Raw genomic sequence first — 23,889 nt, 5'->3', positions numbered from 1 at the left:
AGAGGCACTTTCACCCCAATAGTCAAGTTAAACTCTGCTATTCAATCAGAAAGTCCTATTTGGGAAACATTGGATTGGCTGAGATCACCTACACTGATAATCTCAGTAAAAGATGTTGGAGCGGCATTGTGAGATGGGCTCTTCGAGGGGTTAAAGGTTTGTAAATCTCACCTGTTAAACTCTCACGCAGCGGTGGACCCTAAAATAGGAAGCTGAAAACTACAGCATTAGGATTACATAGTTACATATGTTGTAAAAAGACTAAAGTCCATCAAGTTCAACCTTAAAAAACATAATTTTATGCCGTTTATCCAAAATAAGTCATTAAAACAATTGTAGCCATTCCCAATTATTCCACAAGAATGGAAAAATCCTTCTTGACTCCAGAATGACAATCAAATTTCTCCTTAGATTAGACAACCTGTTACATATTTGGTATCCTAACACTATAGTGTTCCTTTAATGCTAGAAAACTTATTGTGAGTATTCCATCCTACTTAATCCTTATATCCTTAAACTGGTTCATGGATTGCAGGATAAAACTTACCAGGAAAGGTTAAAGGATCTTAACATGTATAGCTTGGAGGAAAGACGAGGGGGAGATGATAGAAACATTTAAATACATAAAGGGAATCAACACAGTAAAGGAGGAGACTATATTTAAAAGAAGAAAAACTACCACAACAAGAGGACATAGTCTTAAATTAGAGGGACAAAGGTTTAAAAATAATATTGGGGGGGGGGGCGGACCGCCAAGCCAGACGGTCGCAAGACAGACCAGCTCCAGCAAAACTTAAACCATTCAGCCACAAAACTACAATTTCTGCCCAATATGCCGACCGGCAACAGCGCCCGTGGATGGACAGGGTGCACTGGACCTAGGGCGAGGCTGGCTCAACGAGTATTAGTCCCCTGGGGGAGAAATCTTCAATGCTAAAGTTGAGGCCTACCCCGGCAGTGAGTGGAGCGGACGGCCGCGCCCCGCTATCCTGCCACAGTGTCCAGCCACGGGCCCAGACCCTCAAGGAACCGGCTCTGTTCCCCCCCCTCTGGACCGGCGGGGGTGATCCTGGTCCACACCCCGGTGCCCCGGCCGCTACAACAGGGACTGAGTCTAAGGCCTAGCAGCACGGTCAAACTGATATGCAACCTAAGCGATGAATCTAAGATGGCGGAGGTTTGGCACAACAGCACCAAGAACGGCGTGCATGAAAGCTGCCCCTCCACATCCAACGCGGACCAGAAGCACCAACGGTTCCGACAAACACAAAGCCCAGCTGCACGCGCACATACTAACCCCATAACGGGGCACTTACCTCTGTAGACCCTCCTCTAGCTCTCAGCTCAGTTCAGGAGATAGACCAGCAGCGATCAAGGGCACAGCCAACCACCGCTTACACAGCAGGGACCATCAGCCCTCAACCCGCGACACGCTAGTCTCCAAACTCACCGAGATCCAAAACCATCGAGCCGGATGCCGCATATTGCCCCCGGACTGTCGTGACGCACATGTCAATCAACCCCGCGAGAGCCGCAACACAGGCAGATCGCCGAACAACAGCGGGAAAATGCTGAGCCCACAGAGGGCAAACGCTTAACAGACACAAGGGGACTTTCGGCACCCAAAGACCGTCAAGACTAGTCCTGGTACAGCAATGCAATATTGAACTACACCTGTCATAATGTACCAGCCTTGCTATCATCACTCAGGGGTGGCTGTGGAAGTAATGGGGGGGATGTTAACTCTCAAATTTAAGCAAGCAAATCGCAAACAGAAAATAACACATGCATGTACCTTTATCTTGTAACTATTAACAAAACAAAAAGTGCAATGCTTAGCAACTACCCTAATTGTTAGACAAGTTAAGTAGCTCGAGGAATGCCGTTGGGGTACCTGGAGCCCGTTTGTAACTGTTATTTGCACTGCAAAAACAAAGAATAAAAAAAAAAATATCAGGAAGTATTACTTTACTGAGAGGGTAGTGGATGCATGGAATAGCCTTCCAGCTGAAGTGGTAGAGGTTAACACAGTAAAGGAGTTTAAGCATGCGTGGGATAGGCATAAGGCTATCCTAACTATAAGATAAGGCCAGGGACTAATGAAAGTATTTAGAAAATTGGGCAGACTAGATGGGCCGAATGGTTCTTATCTGCCGTCACATTCTATGTTTCTATGTTTCTATGTTTCTACTATACAAAGAGCTGTTTGTGAAGAAAGCTGGTGCAATATAACTAAATGGTGGAGATTTTTTAATTTTTTTTAAATAATTTAATAATTTTCAGTTTTATAATCTGTGAAGTGTAATTCAACCCACTGTGTATTATAAATAAAAAATACCCTGGCTGTGGTGTGATTTCATGTTTTGCCCCAGGTGTATTTTTTCAGATATATTTCTAATGTGCAGTGAAGCAGTTCTGGAAGCAGTTGTGATAGTTTCATCTACTTAATGGGAAAGACAATGTCTTGAGACAGAGAAAGCAATCAGATCTTATTCAGACGCATCCTGTGCAGTGCTTTAATGTTACATGGACCCTCGGGCAGCAGTCCTTTGGGTGAAGTAGATTTAACTCCCTATCTAATGCAGCTACAGAGATGGAACTTTTCATAGTAAATTAACCACATTGTTTTACACAACAGCAGTATACAGTCCAGTAAGTACTGGATATGTAAAATGAACATGTAATCAATTGTACTATAACGTCCCCAAAATGTCATTTTGAAAATACAATCTACTGAAGCCTGCAAATGTAAGTGTGTAAGTTCACACATTTTAGATATTGAAATTTTTTATTTTATTTTTCATTTATTTGTCGATAGAAACAAGGGGTCTTGCTAAGGTATGCAATGCATTAATAACAGATTTTTAAACAAGTATTTCAAGATAACTAAAATTGCCTAATAAACCATTTATGACATGATATTTTACATTCTTCATACAACACTTTAAAACTTAGAAATGTAACACTTATATGCACAGACAATGTAGATCCCATTATCCAGAGGGTGAATTTTAATTACTGCGTATTAACGTATGTAAAGCCTGGGCGAGCTGGTCCATACGATGGTTCAGTTGCTCAAAGCTAGTGTTTGGTTATAGAACGAGATATTTTGGATCATAGAGTGGCCAGGCTCAAGCAAATAATGCACAGTAGCACAGGTCACACACCTGCTTAGAGTTCCCTTTGGAAGAGCACATATGTATAAAAGAGTTTAGAAACTGACATTGCCGAGGGTAAATGGATGTAGGATAGATAGAGAGTATAGACTTGCTCAAGTTCCCCTCGAATTTAGGTATTTTGGATTTTCATCATTTAAATCTTTTTTTTTGCATGCAAGTGAATTTTTTTCTTTTTTTACTTTGTTGACAACTGCTTGAATATTTGTTTTTATAATTTTTTTCTGACACAGTCAGAGACACTTCGTCATGTTTGCAGTTTTGTTATATGTTGTAACATGAATACTTAATGATGTATGAGGACATGTCAGTAGAAGGATAAGTAAATTAGCTCTAGAATGTTTTGCGTATGAAAAGAGACCCACAGTAATTGAAAATATGAAGCCTAACGGGTTTGGTATTTTTCTTAACGTTCCTCTGATTGAAGTTATATCACTTTACAAATGAACAGTGAGATGTAATCTAGTTTTTCATCTTCATCACAGGTTCTCAGATCTCTTCTTGTAGCAGCGCAGTTAAGTACAATTAATTTGCTGTTACACAATATATGTGCTGGTTTAATTGGAGATTCAAAAGGATGGTTTCTGTGCCACTTTACCCAGCATACAGATTGCACTAGGAACGGCTGCTACTGGAAATTATGTGAACCATATTTGAGGGCAGCGACATCAATTCATTGTTTATTCTAGATACATTTTCAGGAATTTTATTCACAATGAAGCTGATGCCAGAGCTCCCTGACTGTTATGTGGTTTCAAATTTGGATGGATTTGGACAGATAATGACTAAGTAAAACTTTAACAGCATTAACAGTATCATCTCAGTGACAGGAGAGGGTCTGGGCTTTGTAACTCTTTGAGGATCTGTACTCTTGGTGCTATAACCATTATAATAAACTGTTGTGGCTATGGTGCTTAGAGCATTTATTCAGTGGCAGTTTTATCAGTTAATTATAAAAGATGACCCCAATTTATTTGCAGCGATGAGGTTTTTTTTTTTTTTGGGGGGGGGGGGGGGGCGTGGGGTTTGCTTGAAACTATATATATTATGTTTTTGCTATTTTGTTTGTATTGTAACTTGTACTAGTTAGGGCAAATGAATAGAAGTACAATAATGGGTGCAGCTCTCCATGATATGCACATGTTGAGTATACTAAGGTGTCACATGTAGTAATTTGCGTCCCATTGTTCATTTAATACTTTTATTAAAAGAAATATGCCACTAGGACGTGACTGATTCTGTGGGAGAATATAGTCCCACTAAGGAATCTAAAAATTGATGTACCACCTGCGTGGCAGATAAGATAATAGTATTTAGAGGACTCATTTAGATAGAGTCCTGAAACTGATTTTTATTACATCTTATTCAACAACATCAATGTGTTCAGCTAGCACACACAAAGTAGTGAATGAGGTTCCAAGCTCTCAATCTGAATAACATCCAGCGAACCTTGAATATTCCGAATTTTAAGTGTCTCGAAAATGTCACTTTTTAAGGAAATCTCACATTAGTGCAATGAACACCATTATATTGGGCTAGGCTAATCTCCCTAATGTAGCAATGCTCTATTGATCCAAAAAAGACTACCAAATACCTTTGGATTCCATACTATCCTGAGTACTTACTGTGTCACATTACTAATAAGCATTCTATAAAGTTATAAGAGTATCTGTCCATGTTATACAAATTATAGATATTTACATAGGCAAAGTCTATGATATTATGGCAGCCCTGACATGTAAGCTCTCCTGTAGGGGTTAATGCATTGCTGCCACAAGGCACTTAAAGGGTTAATGTTTTTTGTATTCTGGGTTCTATCTTTATTTTTTGCACTGAACCCAGCTGTATTAATCACCTCCTTTAAATTGAGCTTTTTGAGCTTTGGCCTTTGACATATGTACCTTTTGATGTGTGCCTGTTTGCAGGTGTTTGTGCTGAATTGTTCCATTCTCTTAGAATGTGTTGAATGATCCTGTTATGGTGAGATCTGTGTATTTTTCATCTTCTGAATAGTTTCTGCTCACTTAAAAAAAAATGCGGAGATATTAAAGGTTCCTTATAATGCACAGGTTATCTAAGGGAGCAAAAATATCCTTTTGGCTTGCTTGGCAATCATTCTCCTTCACAACGTTTCTACACAATTACTTATTATCAATAGAATGCATATTCATTGTCAGATCATAAACCATCTTAACAAGAAGACATAACCTTGTGGCTAGGTTTGCGCCACAAACGGGAGTCCAGCTTCGCCATTTCCATGGACTTTGTTCCAAGCATGCATTCTTTCTTTGTAGCACAATGGTTGAAACACAGACCTGAGATCTCTGAGCTTGCTTTATTCCCTACTTGCAACACAACACTATTTCTATTGCGAGAGATTTGCTAAGATCTAAGCCTTTTGCATTCTTCATGATTTCAGGACCGGTGTGAAATGAACACACAGTGTTGTGCTCAGCACTGCTATAAGTGATGTGTCAGTGCCCCCTCTGGTCAGTAGACTCCAATTTAACACAGGACTAAAAGTTTAACTTTCCTTGTGATGATCTGCAGACTTAGTCATTATTTACAGCATGTGAACACAGTATGCAATCAGGAGACAAGTGTTTTGCAACATAAAAGTGCACTTTAGAAAATGAATACAAAGTTACAAATTATCGCAAATAATTTCCCCACGTAAAGACTGAGATTTAACGCTAATAGCGAAGCTTTCTTTTTAGAAAATGATTTATTATACAGAACAAATTGAATGACTGGTAGCACGGCTATCTCTACCAATAAAGGAATAAGTATTACCTTCGTAATGATTATGCTGTTACTTGCAAAAATAAAGATTTCAAAATGTTCCCTGTCGTCGTCTGTTCCCAGTGTTTAGCATGACGAACATAAGTAATAGGTACGGAAAAATCAAAATGTCCTGAATTGAGAAATGTTCTAGACACAGAGAACATCTTATATTTTTACATTTGCTGAGCAGCCAGAGTAACATGTAAGTTTGTGGACTTACATACTTGTTGGTCTGTATTTACTAAAGCAGGAATTACAAAGGAAGTACACGTTCCAGGTCAAAATAGCTATGTATGTTATTACAGTAATATATGGTAAAATTTATATATTTAAAATAAACGCATCAATGGCTTATAGATGCCGCTGTGACATTACTATATCTTGTTTCATTTAAAGAAATATGACCTTTGAATATATCATGTGCACAGGGCGTACGCGTGAAGGAATACCAGCTTGATACCCATGCGCACATACGATTTATGGGTGATGGTGGTGCATCAACATAGAAGTGCAATGTTTTGCACTCACCTATTCTGCACTATTCATCAGTAAAAACCTGTATAGCAATAATTGGGTTGAGGGGACTGTCCCTTTCAGAGAAACTATAATTCCACTTTCATATGGCAAATTCATTTTGTAAATGCATCATCCTTATATTATATAAAAAAATTAAATTGACATATATACTATAATATTATTATGATATTTTACTTGTCTGTTAGGAACATAATGCTTGGACTGATAGATTGATTGCTCTCTGTAGACCTGTATTTGTGATATTGTGCTTGGCAAGTTGTGGGTGACTGAGGGATACTAATCAGTTGATAACTGAAAAGTTTCAATTATCAAGCAACCTTTATCAGTTTGTGAATATACTCCAGCACTTTATGACCCAATGCCTCTTAACATTTAATGTACATTAGCAACATGGGAGAATGTGAACCGCATTGTATTTGTACAAATTGATCATTTGCTTGTTTGATCAATCAATCGTATATTTATACCTAACATGTAGCCAGAAAACTGTGAGAATTAATTTATATGACCTTGGGAATTTTCTACCATGAAAGAAATCCAAACATTAACATATAAAAGCTATTCCATGAAGCCATTATTTTCTATAAAAATAATCATGTTTAAGTGACAATAAAGGGACCCACACTACTTTATCTGAATGAAGTGGTCTGGATACGGTGTTTTAACCCTGCAATGTAAAAGTTGCAGTTTTGCAGAAACGACAATGTTTATACTGCAGGGTTATCACAGCCACTGACAGCCACTAGAGGCACTTCCACTGCAATAACTAAGTCAAACTGGGTTACGGTATTCTCTCAAATGTGTCTCATAGAGAGCATTTGATTGGTGCAGCCTGGCACTGTGCCACGCATCAACATAAGCCTCCCAATGCTGTGGAAAACCATTGGATTGGCCAAGATCATCAATATTGATGATCTCAGCCAAGAAGGGGAGGTGACCATGGAGAACCAGTGTGCTGCAGGATATAAGGTATGTGAAACCTACCTTGTAGACCCTCATGGCGTTTGTATACCAAAAATGTTTGTATTACTACTGCCATGGTGTTTCCTCACATTTGCTGTGCTATGTTAAAACAAAACAGTTGATACCTTGGTCAGATTTATTATGCAAGACTTAGTAGACTAGCAAGCATGCTTTAACAGTCACCTTGAAAGTTTCATTCTGCATTGCTACATACTTATTCCCCACACACAGCAACTCTTAATGGTAGCTAAACGTAACACAGTATGGGAAATGTACTTCTATTACTCCAAGCAATATTATTTTTTTTTTAATTAAATAAATAAAATAAACGAAACATTGCCATTAGCATAGATTAATTGACCTGGGATTCTTAATGAGTTCTACATTTGAGGAGGCATATCCCAATAATGTATTCCTCTGACTTTCTGCTAATTAAATCATATCTGATTGGTAGAATTTCAGTGGGTGTCTGAGCTGTGCCAAGCTGCCTTTTCTCTTTGAAATATCTGATGAGAGAGGTTTTATTTTCACAGCTAATAGCTCCCCTGCTGCATTATCGGCAGCTGCCTCAGTTTTCAAGAGGTTTATACACTTAACCCAGTACAGTGGCTGCAGTACCTTAGAGAATTACCATTAGTATATGATGCATATTTAAAATATGTAGTTGAAAAAACACAAAACTTTACATCTAATGGCATACTTTAGGTTTCTCGTGGACTCTCACACATCTGTTGTAGCTCTAATTTGTTTTAAAGGGACACTATAGTCACCAGAACAACTACAGCTTGATGTTCTGGTGAGTATAATAGCTCCCTTCAGACATTTTCATGTAAACACTGCCTTTTTAGAGAAAAACATTGCCCCTATGGACACCTCCAAGTTGCCACTTCTTAGATGGCCACTAGAGGGGCTTCCTGGCTCAGGGCTGCACAGGAAGCAGCCCTGCCATTTGTGACAAACAGCCATTTGCCACTGGGCATTGGAAAGGACTGATTGCCAGCCTCCTGCCGTGCGACTATGGCCCTGGGATTTAGTGCCCTTCTAGGAACAGATTTGGGCATACTTGATTCTTATATTGCTGTTTCTGGCCCTTTAATTCCCAGAGAAAGGCTTTGTACTTTTAAACTGGCACTTCAGATGCAGTCGAAGTGCCGAAGTCATCGAAGTGGCCACCATTCGAATACCGAACATGTGGCGGCGGCCATTTTAACTTATTCGAACGCGGTCAGCGGTGTGTGCAGCCAAATCGATGGAACTGTTTTCGGCTACCCAATTGCACGAACACCGCTGACCCATACCTTCTACTCTACTTCGACACTGTGGCTGGAGACTAAGTCCCGTTCGAGGATTTGAACGCTCGTTCGAATGGGACTTAGTCATTTTCTCAGTGTAAAATAGACCGAAATAGTGACTTATATCTATCTCCCGAATGGCTGAACGGATTCAAATGATTTTTGGGTATGTTTGTATTTGAAATGTGCTGATTAATAATATGTATAATTGTTGTGATACGTTTTACTGTTTTGAAACACTAATATTTGTGTTCAGCGAAGTCTCCTGAGTATAACAGTACCTCTCATGTACAGGTTTTATGGTGTTTTCAAAAGTTACAGAGTCAAATATAAGGTTTGCGTTTCAGTTTTTTCACATTAAAATTCGCTAGGTTGCCGTTGAGACCGTATGGTAGCCCAGGAATGAAAATTATCCCCATGATGGCATACCATTTGCAATAGTAGACAACCCAGGGTATTGCAAATAGGGTATGTTCAGTTTTTTTAGTAGCCACTTAGTCACAAACACTGGCCAAAATTTGCGTTCAAATTAGTTTTTTGCATTTTCAAATATTAACACTAACTTTGGCCAGTGCTTGTGACCAAGTGGCTACTAAAAAAGACTGGACATACTCCATTTGCAATACCTTGGGTTGTCTACTTTTGCAAATGGTATGCCATCATGGGGGTAATTCTTATTCCTGGTCTACCATATGGTCTCAAAGGCAACGTAACCAATCTGGCGAATTTCAATGTGAAAAAACTGAAATATGTAACACGCTATATCTGACCCTGTAACTTCCCAAAACACCATAAAACCTGTACATAGGGGGTACTGAGACACGTGAGACATCACTGAATGCAAATATGTGTATTGTATTGCAGTAAACGCAAACAGTATTTTGACATTGCCAGTTAAAATGTCACGTAGAACTAAAAAAATTAAACAAATTCTTATTTTCTCCCATTTTTTTTATATTTTTTTCATATTAAATTATGTTCCATACCTTAATATTTGATGTTAAACGAAAGCCCTGAATAAAATGATATATAATAAATGTAGGTGCATTTAATATGAAAGAGGTGAATTACGGTTGGACAGACATATAGCGCAAATGCCAGGTTTTATTTACGTTTTTTTGGGATCACAACTTGTACATTTGGCTGCGGTCTTAAGGGGTTAAGTGTGGAGATTTTCTCTTATTTCTATTTTTTACTGTGTGCATTCACAAGCAATTATTTCTTGAATTTAATTTTTAATTGTGATATATAGGTTGGGGCAGTGTAGAGACTACTATTCAATTGGCCTGCTTTTTTACCGTTTGAATACAGTGCGTGTGAATTTAGTTTGCGATTGTGTTTTTTTGCCGTTTTCTCTTCTCCGTTGTCCTAAATGACATTGCACATTACACAAAATTTCGACACAAGTTGGTTCTCAGATAGTTATTACAACCAATTTTCTCTCAGTTTACCTCATACCTTACACTATTGTTTCTTTTTTTCATTTGGCAACATAGTTTACCTCAATTTATTTCACTCTCAGTAAGCTTATTTGAATTTGGGAATTGTCTAAATAGTTTAATTTTCATTTATTTACGTACTGTTTTGCTGTAGTTATAAGTTCAAAAGAACCCAAAACACCTGCAATTGACATGTCTGTCCCTGTAACTTCTGTAGACAATAACTATATTTCAGAGGAACACTTCCCAACTATTTTAGATAATACTGTAAATAAAAACAGAGAATATGAGAACTCTGAAAACGGACAAAAGCTTAGAGAAACTCAGTAGCTTGCCCTTCAGTAAATCCCTGTTCAGGTCTCAAAATAGATTGTTCCATTACAGAGAGAACATATCTGAAGTATATCAGACTCACCCATACGGGCAGTCGGAATTGATGGCAAGTTCTCTCTTCACGAGAGATATAGCAACCTTTAGATGATCATTTTGGACTTTTTTGGGCCTCATCAGCGAGGTGTAGGTGAGACACCTCTAGACACAGTGAGCATGGAGCCCACATGTGGATTATCCTTTCGAGCACAGAGTATATGAGAGCTCTGAGAACGGATAAAAGCTTAGACCTTTGGCACTTTTGTCTAGATTGGAACAGTATTCTGCAAGCAGAGTACCTTCCAGGTCCAACACCATAACAGACTGGAATTCATGTTTCCTGACAGATTTCAGTGATTGGATGTTGAATCCCATAGTTTTTTAACAACTCATATCCTTAAGGGGGCTGTTTTTCTACAAAAATCCATCAGTTGAATAACTTTTAAAAAGTTTTATTTTAAACCAGAAATGCATGTATCTTCAGTGATTCTGTAATTGTTTCTAATCATTATATTTTATGTTAGCTTTCAACATGCATAACATGCATAATATGAGCCTCCTGTATGAGACAATATTTAATATTCCTAACCTCCGGTGACAGAAAATATAGTTTTTTTTAAAGACAGGAGGCGAACATTATTCCACTTGAATAAACCACCCTTTAATTTGATCTTGATGTTTCACCATTAATGTTTCTTTCTTCAATTTCTTCACCCCGATGTTCATTATGGATTGGTTATTCTTATATTTCTTTGAATTTTGCAGCACAAAAGAGGAAGATCAGTGGGTGGTCGCAATTAAGTCCAAAATTCGATTAAGATAAAGTTAAAATATGTATAATATCAAAGTCACAGAAAAAATACTTATTTGTTCATGGAGGAGCAGCAAAGAAAGAGAAAGATCAGCTGGGGGTCATCTCCTTTATAGACTGTGCTTCATGTTGATTGGTTCCTGAATGTTCTACATTTGCTAATATCATGTTTGATTGTTTTTTTTTTTGTTGCACCAAACTTTATTAACTATTTTGCTACTGGAGTAGTAAAGATGGAATTTAATGCATACTATTTGCCTCCTGTATTTAATGAAATCTATATTTTCTGTCACCAAAGGTTAGGAATATCTTACATTTTCTACATGTCACATAGGGTTATTATTAAGTGAATGTCAAGAATTAAAAGTTAATTTCAAAACTGAAAGCATAGCAGATTTGCTGTTTCTTTTCCAGTTTGGCAATTGTGGTATTAAATGTGAAATTATCTTTGAATTCATGACAATTCTCACAGATTTTTTTTTTTACTTGAGTAAGCTTGGAAGGCATTAGGAGCACAGTACTTTCAGGTTTTACATTTAAATGTGTCCCTTGCAATTTGAGTAGTGTGAACAACATTATTAGGCACATAAATACAAATTGTATCTTGCTTTATAAAAAATATGTGTGAATAAAAAAATATATGAATGCGAGAGGTGATATCAATAATGTTATAATAATAAACCAAGAAGGGTACATTTAGCTTTCATTAATTTCCGCATGTCTTGTTGTACAGGGACCTCAGTTAAGAAAAAGGATAAATGAGTCATTTATTACACGTGAGTTTACAGAGGAAGAGGTTCTATTTCAACTCTCAAAAGTAAAGACAAATAAGTCAATGGGACCTGATGGAATACACCCAAAGCTATTAAAAGAGCTTAGTAGTGTACTAGCAAAACCATTAACAGATTTATTTAACCAATCATTGATAACAGGAGTAGTCCCAGGAGATTGGAAGTTGGCTAATGTAGTGCCCATTCACAAGAAAGGTAATAGGGAGGAGTCGGGCAACTATAGGCCAGTAAGCCTTACTTCAGTAGTAGGGAAAGTGATGGAAACCATGTTAAAGGATAGGATTGTTGAACATCTAAAAACACATGGATTTCAAGATCAGAGACAACATGGATTTACTTCAGGGAGATCATGCCAAACTAATCTTATTGATTTTTTTGATTGGGTAACTAAAATAATAGATCAGGGTGGTGAAGTAGATATTGCTTACCTAGATTTCAGTAAGGCTTTTGACACTGTTGCACATAGAAGGCTTATCAATAAACTGCAATCTTTAAGTTTGGATTCCAATATTGTTGAATGGGTAAGGCAGTGGCTGAGTGACAGGCAACAGAGGGTTGTAGTCAATGGAGTATATTCGAAGCTTGGGCTTGTCACCAGTGGGGTACCTCAGGGATCTGTACTTGGACCCATTCTCTTTAATATTTTTATTAGTGATATTGCAGAAGGTCTTGATGGTAAGGTATGTCTTTTTGCTGATGATACTAAGATATGTAACAGGGTTGATGTTCCAGGAGGGATAAGCCAAATGGCTAATGACTTAGGTAAACTAGAAAAATGGTCAGAGTTGTGGCAACTGACATTTAATGTGGATAAGTGCAAGATAATGCATCTTGGACGTAAAAACCCATGGACAGATACAGAATATTTGATAGAGTCCTAACCTCAACATCTGAGGAAAGGGATTTAGGGGTGATTATTTCTGATGACTTAAAGGTAGGCAGACAATGTAATAGAGCAGCAGGAAATGCTAGCAGAATGCATGGTTGTATAGGGAGAGGCATTAGCAGTAGAAAAAGGGAAGTGCTCATGCCATTGTACAGAACACCGGTGAGACCTCACTTGGAGTATGGTACGCAGTACTGGAGACCGTATCTTCAGAAGGATATTGATACCTTAGAGAGAGTTCAGAGAAGGGCTACTAAACTGGTTCATGGATTGCAGGATAAAACTTACCAGGAAAGGTTAAAAGATCTTAACATGTATAGCTTATAGGAAAGACGAGACAGGGGGGATATGATAGAAACATTTAAATGCATTTAAATGCATAAAGGGAATCAACACAGTAAAGGATGAGACTATATTTTAAAGAAGAAGAACTACCACAACAAGAGGACATAGTCTTAAATTAGAGGGACAAAGGTTTAAGAATAATATCAGGAAGTATTACTTTACTGAGAGGGTAGTGGATGCATGGGATAGCCTTCCAGCTGAAGTGGTAGAGGTTAACACAGTAAAGGAGTTTAAGCATGCGTGGGATAGGCATAAGGCTATCCTAACTATAAGATAAGGTCAGGGACTAATGAAAATATTTAGAAAATTGGGCAGGCTAGATGGGCCGAATGGTTCTTATCTGCCGTCACATTCTTTGTTTCTATGTTTCTATGTTTCTATGTTATCATTTCCCAACTCACTGTTACCGACTTTATTCACCTCGTAAGGATGAAATAGAAAGTATAACTTAAGTACCAGAGATAATTGTCATCTAACTCTTTTTAATATAAAAAAACAAATTCACATTTTTTTTTACAGTTGGGGAGCTTTGGATATCATTGTAGCACACATTTCTCTGGCACTAAACTTAATCATGTCATCAATGCCTACTACGCAAGCTACAGGAGACCATATAGCACTTCTCATTACACATGGCTACAGTGACACTGATTCAACTGAAGTTTCCATTTAATCAGTGTATATACCTGAGCCAGTTTTATGCATAGAATAGTAGTTGCTAATCACATTAATTGGTGAAGCGTGATCATACATATTCAGTGGATAAAGTATGCATATTCTCTGTGTTGCAGGTGTACAAGGAAAGAAAGATGTGAGCGTTCGCATGAACCTCGAAGATTTGCATCCGAGATGAAGCAATGTGTGAGATTAACTGTCCACCCAAACAACATCTCTGTCTCCCAATACAATGTGCTGGTAAGGATTCCTCCAGTCTTTATATATTATATGTATTCTGTATTTTTAATGTCTCAAGACTGTATATATTGTATATATTATAGACTATGTATGGTGCCTATAATATACATTGATCATTGGTTCAAGACTTCACTAGAGTTGTGTTCATGTGTTACACACCCCCATTCACAATCCTTCAATATTCAAAAAATCTAAATTCATGTGTAATATCTAAATATCTAAAATTCATGCTTTAGCAACCGGTTTCTCAACTTGTGTTGTATGTACCACTAAAGCAGGGGGTATGCCAAGAGCTAGCCACCTGGCTTCCTTAGGGCCCAAAGGAGGTGGCCAGCTGTGTGCTAAGGCAGAGTAGGCACCTGCTTATCCGTACAGCAGGTGCCTACTCTGCCCAAATACAGTGTCCGGAGGAAGGCTGTACCCAGGACATGAGTGCTGTAATTGCTATGCTCTTCTTGCACTGCTCCCTCGTGCTCCCTGCGGTGATTCCGGGAGCAGGGTTATGATTAGGCATGTGCATGGGGAACATTTTCGGTTCGGTTCGGCTCGGCATTCCAAAATTCGGAATTTTCGCAATTCGGGAATTTGTGCAAATCGGCACTTCAACACTTCGGAACTTCGGCAACTTCGGAACTTCGGCACTTCAGCACTTCGGAACTTCGGCACTTCGGCAGATCGACACTTCGGAAAGTCGCCAACTTCGGCAACTTCGGCAGTTCGACACTTCGGAACTTCAGCAACTTCGGCACTTCGACCCTTCGGAACTTCGGCATTTCGGAACTTCGGAATTTCGGGACTTCGGCACTTCTATTGCAGCCGCTTAGTAGATAACTCCCTAATTCCCACGGTATTAGGGAGTTATCTACCAAAAGGCTGAAAGACCTAAATTGGTCTTTCAGACAAATTTACTAATACCCTGAGCAGTGGGTGGGGCCCCTAAATACTAATAAGGGGTGGGGACCTAATGTCCTCCCCTCTAGCCCCCACCCCTGAGCGCCAGGTGGGGGCCCTAAACTGGTATAAGGGGGGGACCTAATGTCCTCCCCCTGGCCCCCACCCCTGAGCGGCGGGTGGGGGCCCTATATACTAATAAAGGGGGGGGACCTAATGTCCTCCCCCCTGGCCCCCACCCCTGAGCTGTGGGTGGGGGCCCTCAACACCAATAGGGGGGGACCTATTGTCCACCCCCCGCCCCCACCCCGGGGGGGACATTGCCCCATATAAAGCCTTGCCCCGCCCTGCAATTAGGCTCAGAGCACTCTGATTGGTGGGTTTAAGCCATCCAATCAGAGTGCTCTGATAGGTAAATGAAGAGACTGACAGGTAAGTCTCTACATTTACCTGTCACAGCACTCTGATTGGTTGGTTTGAAATCCACCAATCAGAGTTCTCTGTGTCATTTTACACAGCGTGGGAAAGCTCTTTGGAATTTTCCCACGCTGTGTAATTTGACTCATAACTCTGATTGGTGGATTTTTTTTTTTAACAGTGAGCAGCCACAGGCTGCTCACTGTTTAATAGACATGCCCCTACTCACAGTGTAGCGAGTAGGGGCATAATTTACGAATACTAAGTAATCTTTACTTAGTATTAGTAAATTTGTCTGAAAGACCAATTTAGGTCTTTCAGCCTTTTAGTAGATAACTCCCTGATACTGTGGGAATTAGGGAGTTATCTACTTATTCATTCCTGTCATTACACTGACTGCCCAAGTAACTTACATTTTATATGAATGTATTTTACTTGATTGTTGTAAGTGTTGCAAATGCTTACAGGTGAATCCTGGCTATGTTTGTATACTTTTTATTTAAAATTGTATACAATGTAACATTTTTCTTCTTTCACTGGGTAAGTATATTAGTACTTAGGCAATACTGTGCTTCGGAACTTCGGCACTTCGGCACTTTGACACTTCGGAACTTCTGCAACTTCGGCACTTCAGCACTTCAGCACTTCGACACTTCGGAAATTCGGTAATTTCGGAACTGTTGACCTCTGCAATTCGGCACTTCGGTAATTCGTCACTTCAGCAATTCGGACATTCGGAAGTACCCGAATGTCCGAATTGCCCAAAATTCATCCGAATACATATTCGGAACGAAACGAATTGCACATGTCAAGTTATGATGCCACTCTGGCCCCGGCGTCACTAAACAGGGAACAACGGAGCAGAGGAAGAAGACCATGAAGATAACACGAGGCAAACTAGAAAGGTAAGGGATGGTAGGAAGGTTGTATGTGTCTGTCAGTGAATGTGTGTGTGTCTGTCAGTGTGTCAAATCAGTGAGTATGTGTCTGTCAGGCAGGCAGTGTGTGTCTGACACTGTAATCTGTGTGTAAATGGGTGTGTGTGTCAGTCCCCTCTATGTGTACCTGTGTGTGTGTGTCAGTGTCCTCTGTGTGTAAATGGGTGTGTGTGTCAGTGCCCTCTATGTGTACTTGTGTGTGTCAGTGTCCTCTGTGTGCAGCTGTGTGTGAGTCAATGTCCTCTGTGTTTAACTGTTACGTGTGTATTATATTTTAATTTTGTGACTTTTATATTCGATTATTAGTTCATACACTCCTCCTTACATACATAATATCCACATTATGAATTTTTTATTTTACAAATATTCATTACTACCTTTAATCAGGCTTGTTTGCCTATATGAGATTGTCTTAAAAATATGTATCTACACATTTCATTTCATTTAAAATGTAAATAATTTTTAGACCTGCGGGGGTAGTTCTCCATAAATAGTTGAGAAACACTGCTTTCGCAGACACATTGCCTTTGTGTTGCACTTGATCTGTATCTTTTTAGAACCAAAAACAAAATTAGAAAGCAAGAGTTCCAAATTTTTTTTTCTCCAGTTGTAAATGCAAAAAAAATCCAAAGACTCAAAAGTGCTTGTTGTGTAAGTTAAGATCTAACTGCGCAATCTGAGACTGAACCATCAAATTTTCCACGGAAAAAAAGAAAAATCAGGAGGAGAAGGGAAATTTTTTAATGAAGGTTTTTAATGAAGGTTTGACAAAACAATTACGCATGTTTTAATAATTTTCAATGATGAAGTGGTGTAACTGAGTCATTAACAATTTATTTAAATAGGTCCTCACCCAGGCACATTCAGAAAATGTAATCCCTGTTAATACTTTTGATTTCTTTTTTTTTACTGCGCATGATAAACTGACCTTTGGTTTGATGTTCAGGGACACTTAAATTAGATTTTTTTTTTTTTTTTTAACCCCTTAAGGACCAAACTTCTGGAATAAAAGGGAATCATGACGTGTCACACACGTCATGTGTCCTTAAGGGGTTAAACGACTACTACTGAGCAATTTTAGACAGTCATTCAACATCTAAACTCATTCAAATGGATCTATTACACACGTAAACCGGGATATGTTACTCTATATTTAAAATGCTAAGTGTATATTTGTTGGTTAGTATTCTGGGACATAAGCAAAGCAGACATTCTAAAGCCCACTTTGTTCAATTCACTAAGCAAAGATAGAAAATCTACAATCCTCTATATTGAAATCACTTGTCTAAATCCTAACACTCTGAGACTAAGATGCTGTACTGTATGCATGCTATTCACTTGATAAATAGATTTCCTTGGATAGCTCATCAAATACAGATTTTTAGCCCACCTAGCTAGGAGTGAAACATATAATTTGTATCTGTATGTATTATCATAAGCACATTATTGATTGATCAATATGTAATAAAGACCATTTTTATTTTGTTTTGTTACATACACATCCAATATATCAATCCCCCCTTTTTAATAGATTCTAAACCTCAGTGACCCACAGGCCACTGTGGTTTAAGAAAGTATTTTTTGTCTGTTGATACTTTAAGGGTTACCCCATACCGTGGAGCCTCTGGGTGAGGTTTTACCTAACCCACAGATTCATATTCACTATATACAGTTTCCAAGATCAAGATGTCTGTTGTCTGTTACTGACAGTGCTCCCTCTTTCACTTGTAAATATTTAGCAAGTAAATACTCTTCATTGTCACAGCTCTCAATGTCTTGTGACATCACATCTTGCAAAAATAGATTTTGAAAGAAATGTTGACAATTTAGTGTAGTCCAGGATAAATCATTCACACACAAGTATATATACTTTAACTTCAAAAAAAATCTGTGTTTATATTTAGTGATCAGTATTTGCAAGAAATGCATTTGCCAACAAAGGAAGGCGAGATAAGGCGGTGTATCTGATGCATTTCAAATGATGCAGATTAAGGTTAACCATTCGAATAAAAAGTAAAAGTACTTTACATTAAATGAGCCCATAAAATGTAAATGTGGTGTGTTGATATATTATTATTATTATTATTATTATTATTATTATTATTATTGTTTATAAAGAGCCAACAAATTCTGCAGCGCTGTAATATGGGTGGACAAACAGACACGTATTTGTAACCTATATCTGAAAGAGATATACAGTATCTCACAAAAGTGAGTACACCCCTCACATTTTTGTAAATATTGTATTATATCATGTAACAACACTGCAAAAATTACACTCTGCTACAATGTAAAGTAGTAAGTGTACATCCTCTATAACAGTGTAAATTTGCTGTCCCCTCAAAATAACTCAAAACACAGCCATTAATGTCTAAACCGCTGGCAACAAAAGTGAGTACACCCATAAGTGTCAATATTTTGTGTGGCCATCATTATTTTCCAGCACTGCCTTAACCCTCATGGGAAATGGAGTACACCAGAGCTTCACAGGTTTCCACTGGAGTCCTCTTCCACTCCTCCATGACGACATCACGGAGCTGGTGGATGTAAGAGACCTTGCGCTCCCACACCTTCCATTTAAGGATGCCCCACAGATGCTCAATAGGGTTTAGGTCTGGAGACATGCTTGGCCAGCCCATCACCTTTACCTTCAGCTTCTTTAGCAAGGCAGTGGTCGTCTTGAAGGTGTGTTTGGGGTCGTTATCATGTTGGAATACTGAACTGCGGCCCAGTCTCCGAAGGGTGGGGATCATGCTCTGCTTCAGTATGTCACAGTACATGGTGGCATTAATGGTTCCCTCAATGAACTGTAGCTCCCCAGTGCTAGCAGCACTCATGCATCATCTTTAGAAGAGGCTTCCTTCTGGGACAACAGCCATGCAGACCAGTTTGATGCAGTGTGCGGCGTATGGTATGCCACGCTGAACTTCCAGTGACCACCACACCTCCCCCCCTGTTTTATGGGATTTTGGAAAGTTACAGGGTCAAATATGTCCAGTCTTTGTCAAGAAAGGGCTATAAAAGTCTAAAAATAAGAAACAATCATATTGGTTTCAAAATAAAACAAGTCATAAGAGTATTATTTCTATAAAAATCTACAAATATTGGGAGCTTGTGTTTTGTGCAACTGAAGTCAAAAAGTCTTAAAAATGTAATGTAAATGATCAGTGTATTTTCTTGAAAAATTAAACCAGGTATTTCAAAGGTTGAACTTGATAGACTTGTATTTTTGTGAACAATATAATAACTACACTGTACACTTAGGAAAAAGAGTCTTTGTCATGGGGATCTGACAACGTTTAATTACGCATTTTTTCATTAGTGTTATATTTAAACGCCGCTTGCAGTTCTCCTGTCTGAAACCTTTGCAATTCCTCACCTTTTTCCCCCGCCCAGACTTTCTGTAGCTGTCCAATTACAGACTTCACAAACCAACGCAATGAGAAGTCTCTGCAAGGCAAATGCTCTGGGCAATTGCCTTCTTTTTGAACTGACCTCCACTGAGCTAAACTACCAGGAAGTAACAGGACTGGTTGTCTGGTTGATAACCCGACAAGTAATAAGTGTCGCAAGCTTAGTTTATAAAAGTACCAATTTCTATTGAAATCTGCAAATTGAAAAATAAGAAGGCACACTCCACATATAAAGCACTTCAGCAAGTTGAAGTGATTTAGCTATCTGGAGTGTCTCTTTAAAAAAATACTGTGTTTTTTTTATTTTTGTATGTGCACTACTATTGAGTAAAGAATAAAGTTACAGACACCCTAAATCTTCTCTGTTTTACACATTCAGCACTTACCAGCTGTTGGTCGACTACAATTTCTATAATTCTCTGTCAGCCATAGGCAAATTCTGGAACTCAATTGGTCAGTACAGGCCTATAGAATACTAATATTTAGAGCCACTAGCCCATGTGCTAACCCACACAGGGAAATGCTGGCAACATCCTTGCATGAATCCTGCCTGATGCCTGACTCCAGCATTACTATGCCACAGACATCCCAATGAACCTGCTATCTTCAGAAAAATGGTGTGAAAACGCAGACCACAACCCATGTATGCTACTGAACTAACAGGCAATCGCCCCGCCCTTCCTCTGCCAACCCTCCCATGACCCCAAGGGTTAGACTGATGGGTCTAGGTTATTTTCACAACTTAACAGTATTGATAGGAAATGTTAAATATGTGAGTATAAATTGAAAATGGTGTTATTAAATGGACAGACTGCATCATAAACACATACAGATTATGGTAGTGGTTATGGTACAATGAGTCAGAGGGTGGTATCGCCTGTTTTTTTTTTATCAAGCATTTTTGAGCCGTTTTGAAAAACAAACAAACAGGCCTTTCTCTTGTACTCATAGGCCAACTCCGATTCAGTCACGGCAACCTAAAACCCTCAGCAATCAGCATGGTCCTAGGTTGCACTGCTTTGATCAGATACTGTTTAAGTGTAACTTCCTCATTACTCAAAAATGGTTTGACAGAAAACCAGGAAAGGCAACCAAAGTCTATTTTACACCACAACCACTACAATGAGCTGTGGTAGTTATGGTACTTAAAGTGTCCCTCTAAGTACTGGATGAAAATATCTGTTTCTCAAACAGTTGTCTAGTAGGCCGTGTAAGGGCTATATATATTTTTACATCATTGCATTGACATTGAACATCCTGCTTAGTTGGAAAGCATTTAATAATCTCAATTAATTGAAGGTAAGAGCACAGCTTACTAAAACCGGGCCTTTCTCTCTTGGTTTTTCTCCCTTTAGTGATTGTGTTTTTCAAGAACCTACAGTTTTAAAAAGAGTAATTGATTTTCTTTTGCAAAAATGCACTTGATTGCAGTCTTCTGGGGTAATTATTTGCAGTAGAATTATTTTAAAGATTTGCAAGATCTATTATAAATGGATCTTCGGCTCACAGCAGCAAAGAATAACAATACTATTTCAGCATAATGTACTCATCCTTGAAATCGTCAATTTCTTTGAACATTTTATATTTTTCTTACTTTGAATGGACCAATTGTATCCACGATGCGTGAAGCATTGGCTCCAGCAAATACTATCATTGCGCTAGTTCTTTTCTTTCTTTTTTTTTTTGTTGGACAAAAAAACATACAGTATTGAACAGTCTCCAAGTTTAACCGTTAAACATTACCAAAACATTTTAAGTATATAACTTTGAAACTTTTTTCATCTTGTCACTTGTTTCACTTTTAGTTAGATACCCTTCAATGGCAGTTTTCCTTCAGTATTATTTATTGTTCTGATTATTGAGGTATAAGATGTTAGAGACAGGTTGCTGTCTCTAACCTTTTCTGTTTCACCATCGTAATTCTTGGGTTTGAGGGTATCCCAACCACCCGTGTTTGTGCCCCACAAGTTAGCGCTCTATCTACTCTCTCTCTTTTAGGATATTGAGGTATATCATTCCAGCTTTAAAATATTTAGCTCTATGTTGTGCATACTGTGTTGTATGCGGTTGTTAAAACTTCAGTATTGCTTTAGATCTGCTGTGTGTTAAACTTACAGGGTTATTCACTAAACTGGGAATTGTTAAAATGTCAAAGTGAATTTCACATTTTAGACTAAAATAGAAAAACTGGAAGCATAGTTGACCTGGATAATTGTTCTATTTTTGCTATTTTGACCTTAAATTTGCAGCTTACTTTGAATTCTCAACAATTCTCACTTTAGTAATCTGCCCTGTTAGGGATAAATCGTTAATAACCTACTTGGTTACCTAAACGTTTGTGTTTATTTAATTAATTTGTTTAATGTGTATATGTTTTTCATTTGTGAGTGTGAATTAATTCCTCTTAGCCTTGCACTTGTTGATGTGAGTACCTGCGTTTTGATTCATTCTATGCATTTGTTATGTGATGTAATGCATAACGTTTAGGACTGAAAAAGTGAATTTTTCTACATTAAATTCCTAATTCATTTGCTTCAGATCTGTGAATAAATATGTGTAAATGCTATGTATGTATTATGTGTGTATGTAAATATGCATCTGGTGAGTTTATATGAAGCTAGGTATTAAAAGGTTTTATTTTCCTTACAAAAAAAGTAACACATTTTTTTTGGAAGGAACACAATAGTATGTATTGATCAACTTATTATTGTATTTCTTTGCCATAATGGAAATAGCATTTGCTTAAAGGGACACTCTATGCACTGTAACTGCTTCATCTCATTCGAAATGAATCCCCACCAGCAGTCCATCCCCTCTTGGTTCCTAAGGCTAATGAGGATGCAGTAGCCTGATCAGCAATGGGCGGAGTTGATTAGCTGAAATTGTCAGGTGATGGCTTTAAGCCTCTCACAGTCACCCAATGCTGGTATAAATTGGTATGGCCGAGGAAGCTTATAATCACTGCTTTGGGCCCAGTTGTGTCTGGTCAGTGTTAAACTTCTTGAAAATGGTTTAGCACTAAATAGAGGAACAGTGCCAGGGTACACCAGGTACTAAAACCACATAAATGAAATAAAATATGCATAGTGCTTACAGTGTCCCTTTAAAATAAGATATGTTTTGTTTTATTGTAAGTTATTACCTACTAGTAATTTTTCGGGATTCAGTATACATTCATAAAGTCGCAGCACAACAAATCAACACAGCAAAAGTAGACGAATGTACAAATTCTAGAAAATGTATCAGTAATTGAAAAATGTGAGCATGATGCAAAAGTTGATCTTGACATTGTCAAATATGTCACTTCCTTCACAGACTGAAATTGGTACTTCTTTCCCAAAGCAGACAGTGACACATTATGTTTAGTGTAAAACTAAAATCATAACAATAACTAAGCATAGCTTGTCTTCATTTTGTGATGCTATTAGAAAAGGAAACAGAAGTTTCTGTAACGGTATAAGTATTTTTATTTATTAATTTTTATCGTATTGGTTGCAGCTGGTGTTAGAGGCCTACAATGTACCAGAATTATCTGCGGGTGTCAACTGCACCTTTGAAGATCTTTCAGAGATGGATGGCTTAGTCGTTGGTAATCAAATTAGATGCGTCTCGCCAGCAGAGAAAGAAGTACCCAGAATTATCACAGAAAATGGTAAGAGAGTTTTATGGTTTTATTGAATTCTCACAAACATTTTTTCTTTTTTTACAGAATTATTTATCATATCTTCTATCTGTAAGGATGATGAATTTTACCTTTACAATAATTTCAGACCACTTTATATGAAAAAAAGAAGTAAAAACATTACAATGATATTGATGTTAATTCAAAAACATGTTTTTATCAAGAATATGGAGAAAGGTTGCTGTGTTTCAAGCTAATAAAAAAATGCTTAAAATGATTTTACCCATGTATGCCCTATAA

The 23,889-nt window shown here is 38.1% G+C and overlaps 1 protein-coding gene across 1 annotated transcript in view; it reads left to right on the top strand.

Moving 5' to 3' along the window:
- PLXNA4 (plexin A4) overlaps positions 1–23,889 on the top strand; it is a 673,785-nt gene that overhangs the window by 457,739 nt on the left and 192,157 nt on the right. Inside the window, exons 6-7 of the mRNA XM_063448298.1 lie at positions 14,185–14,308; positions 23,466–23,619. Coding sequence (XP_063304368.1) covers positions 14,185–14,308; positions 23,466–23,619 — 278 coding nt within the window. The remainder of the gene's footprint in view (positions 1–14,184; positions 14,309–23,465; positions 23,620–23,889) is intronic.

The sequence above is a fragment of the Pelobates fuscus genome, chromosome 3 (genome assembly GCF_036172605.1).
Source record: "Pelobates fuscus isolate aPelFus1 chromosome 3, aPelFus1.pri, whole genome shotgun sequence".
In the NCBI taxonomy this organism is placed as follows: domain Eukaryota; kingdom Metazoa; phylum Chordata; class Amphibia; order Anura; family Pelobatidae; genus Pelobates; species Pelobates fuscus.
This window is presented reverse-complemented; position numbering and strand designations above follow the sequence as displayed.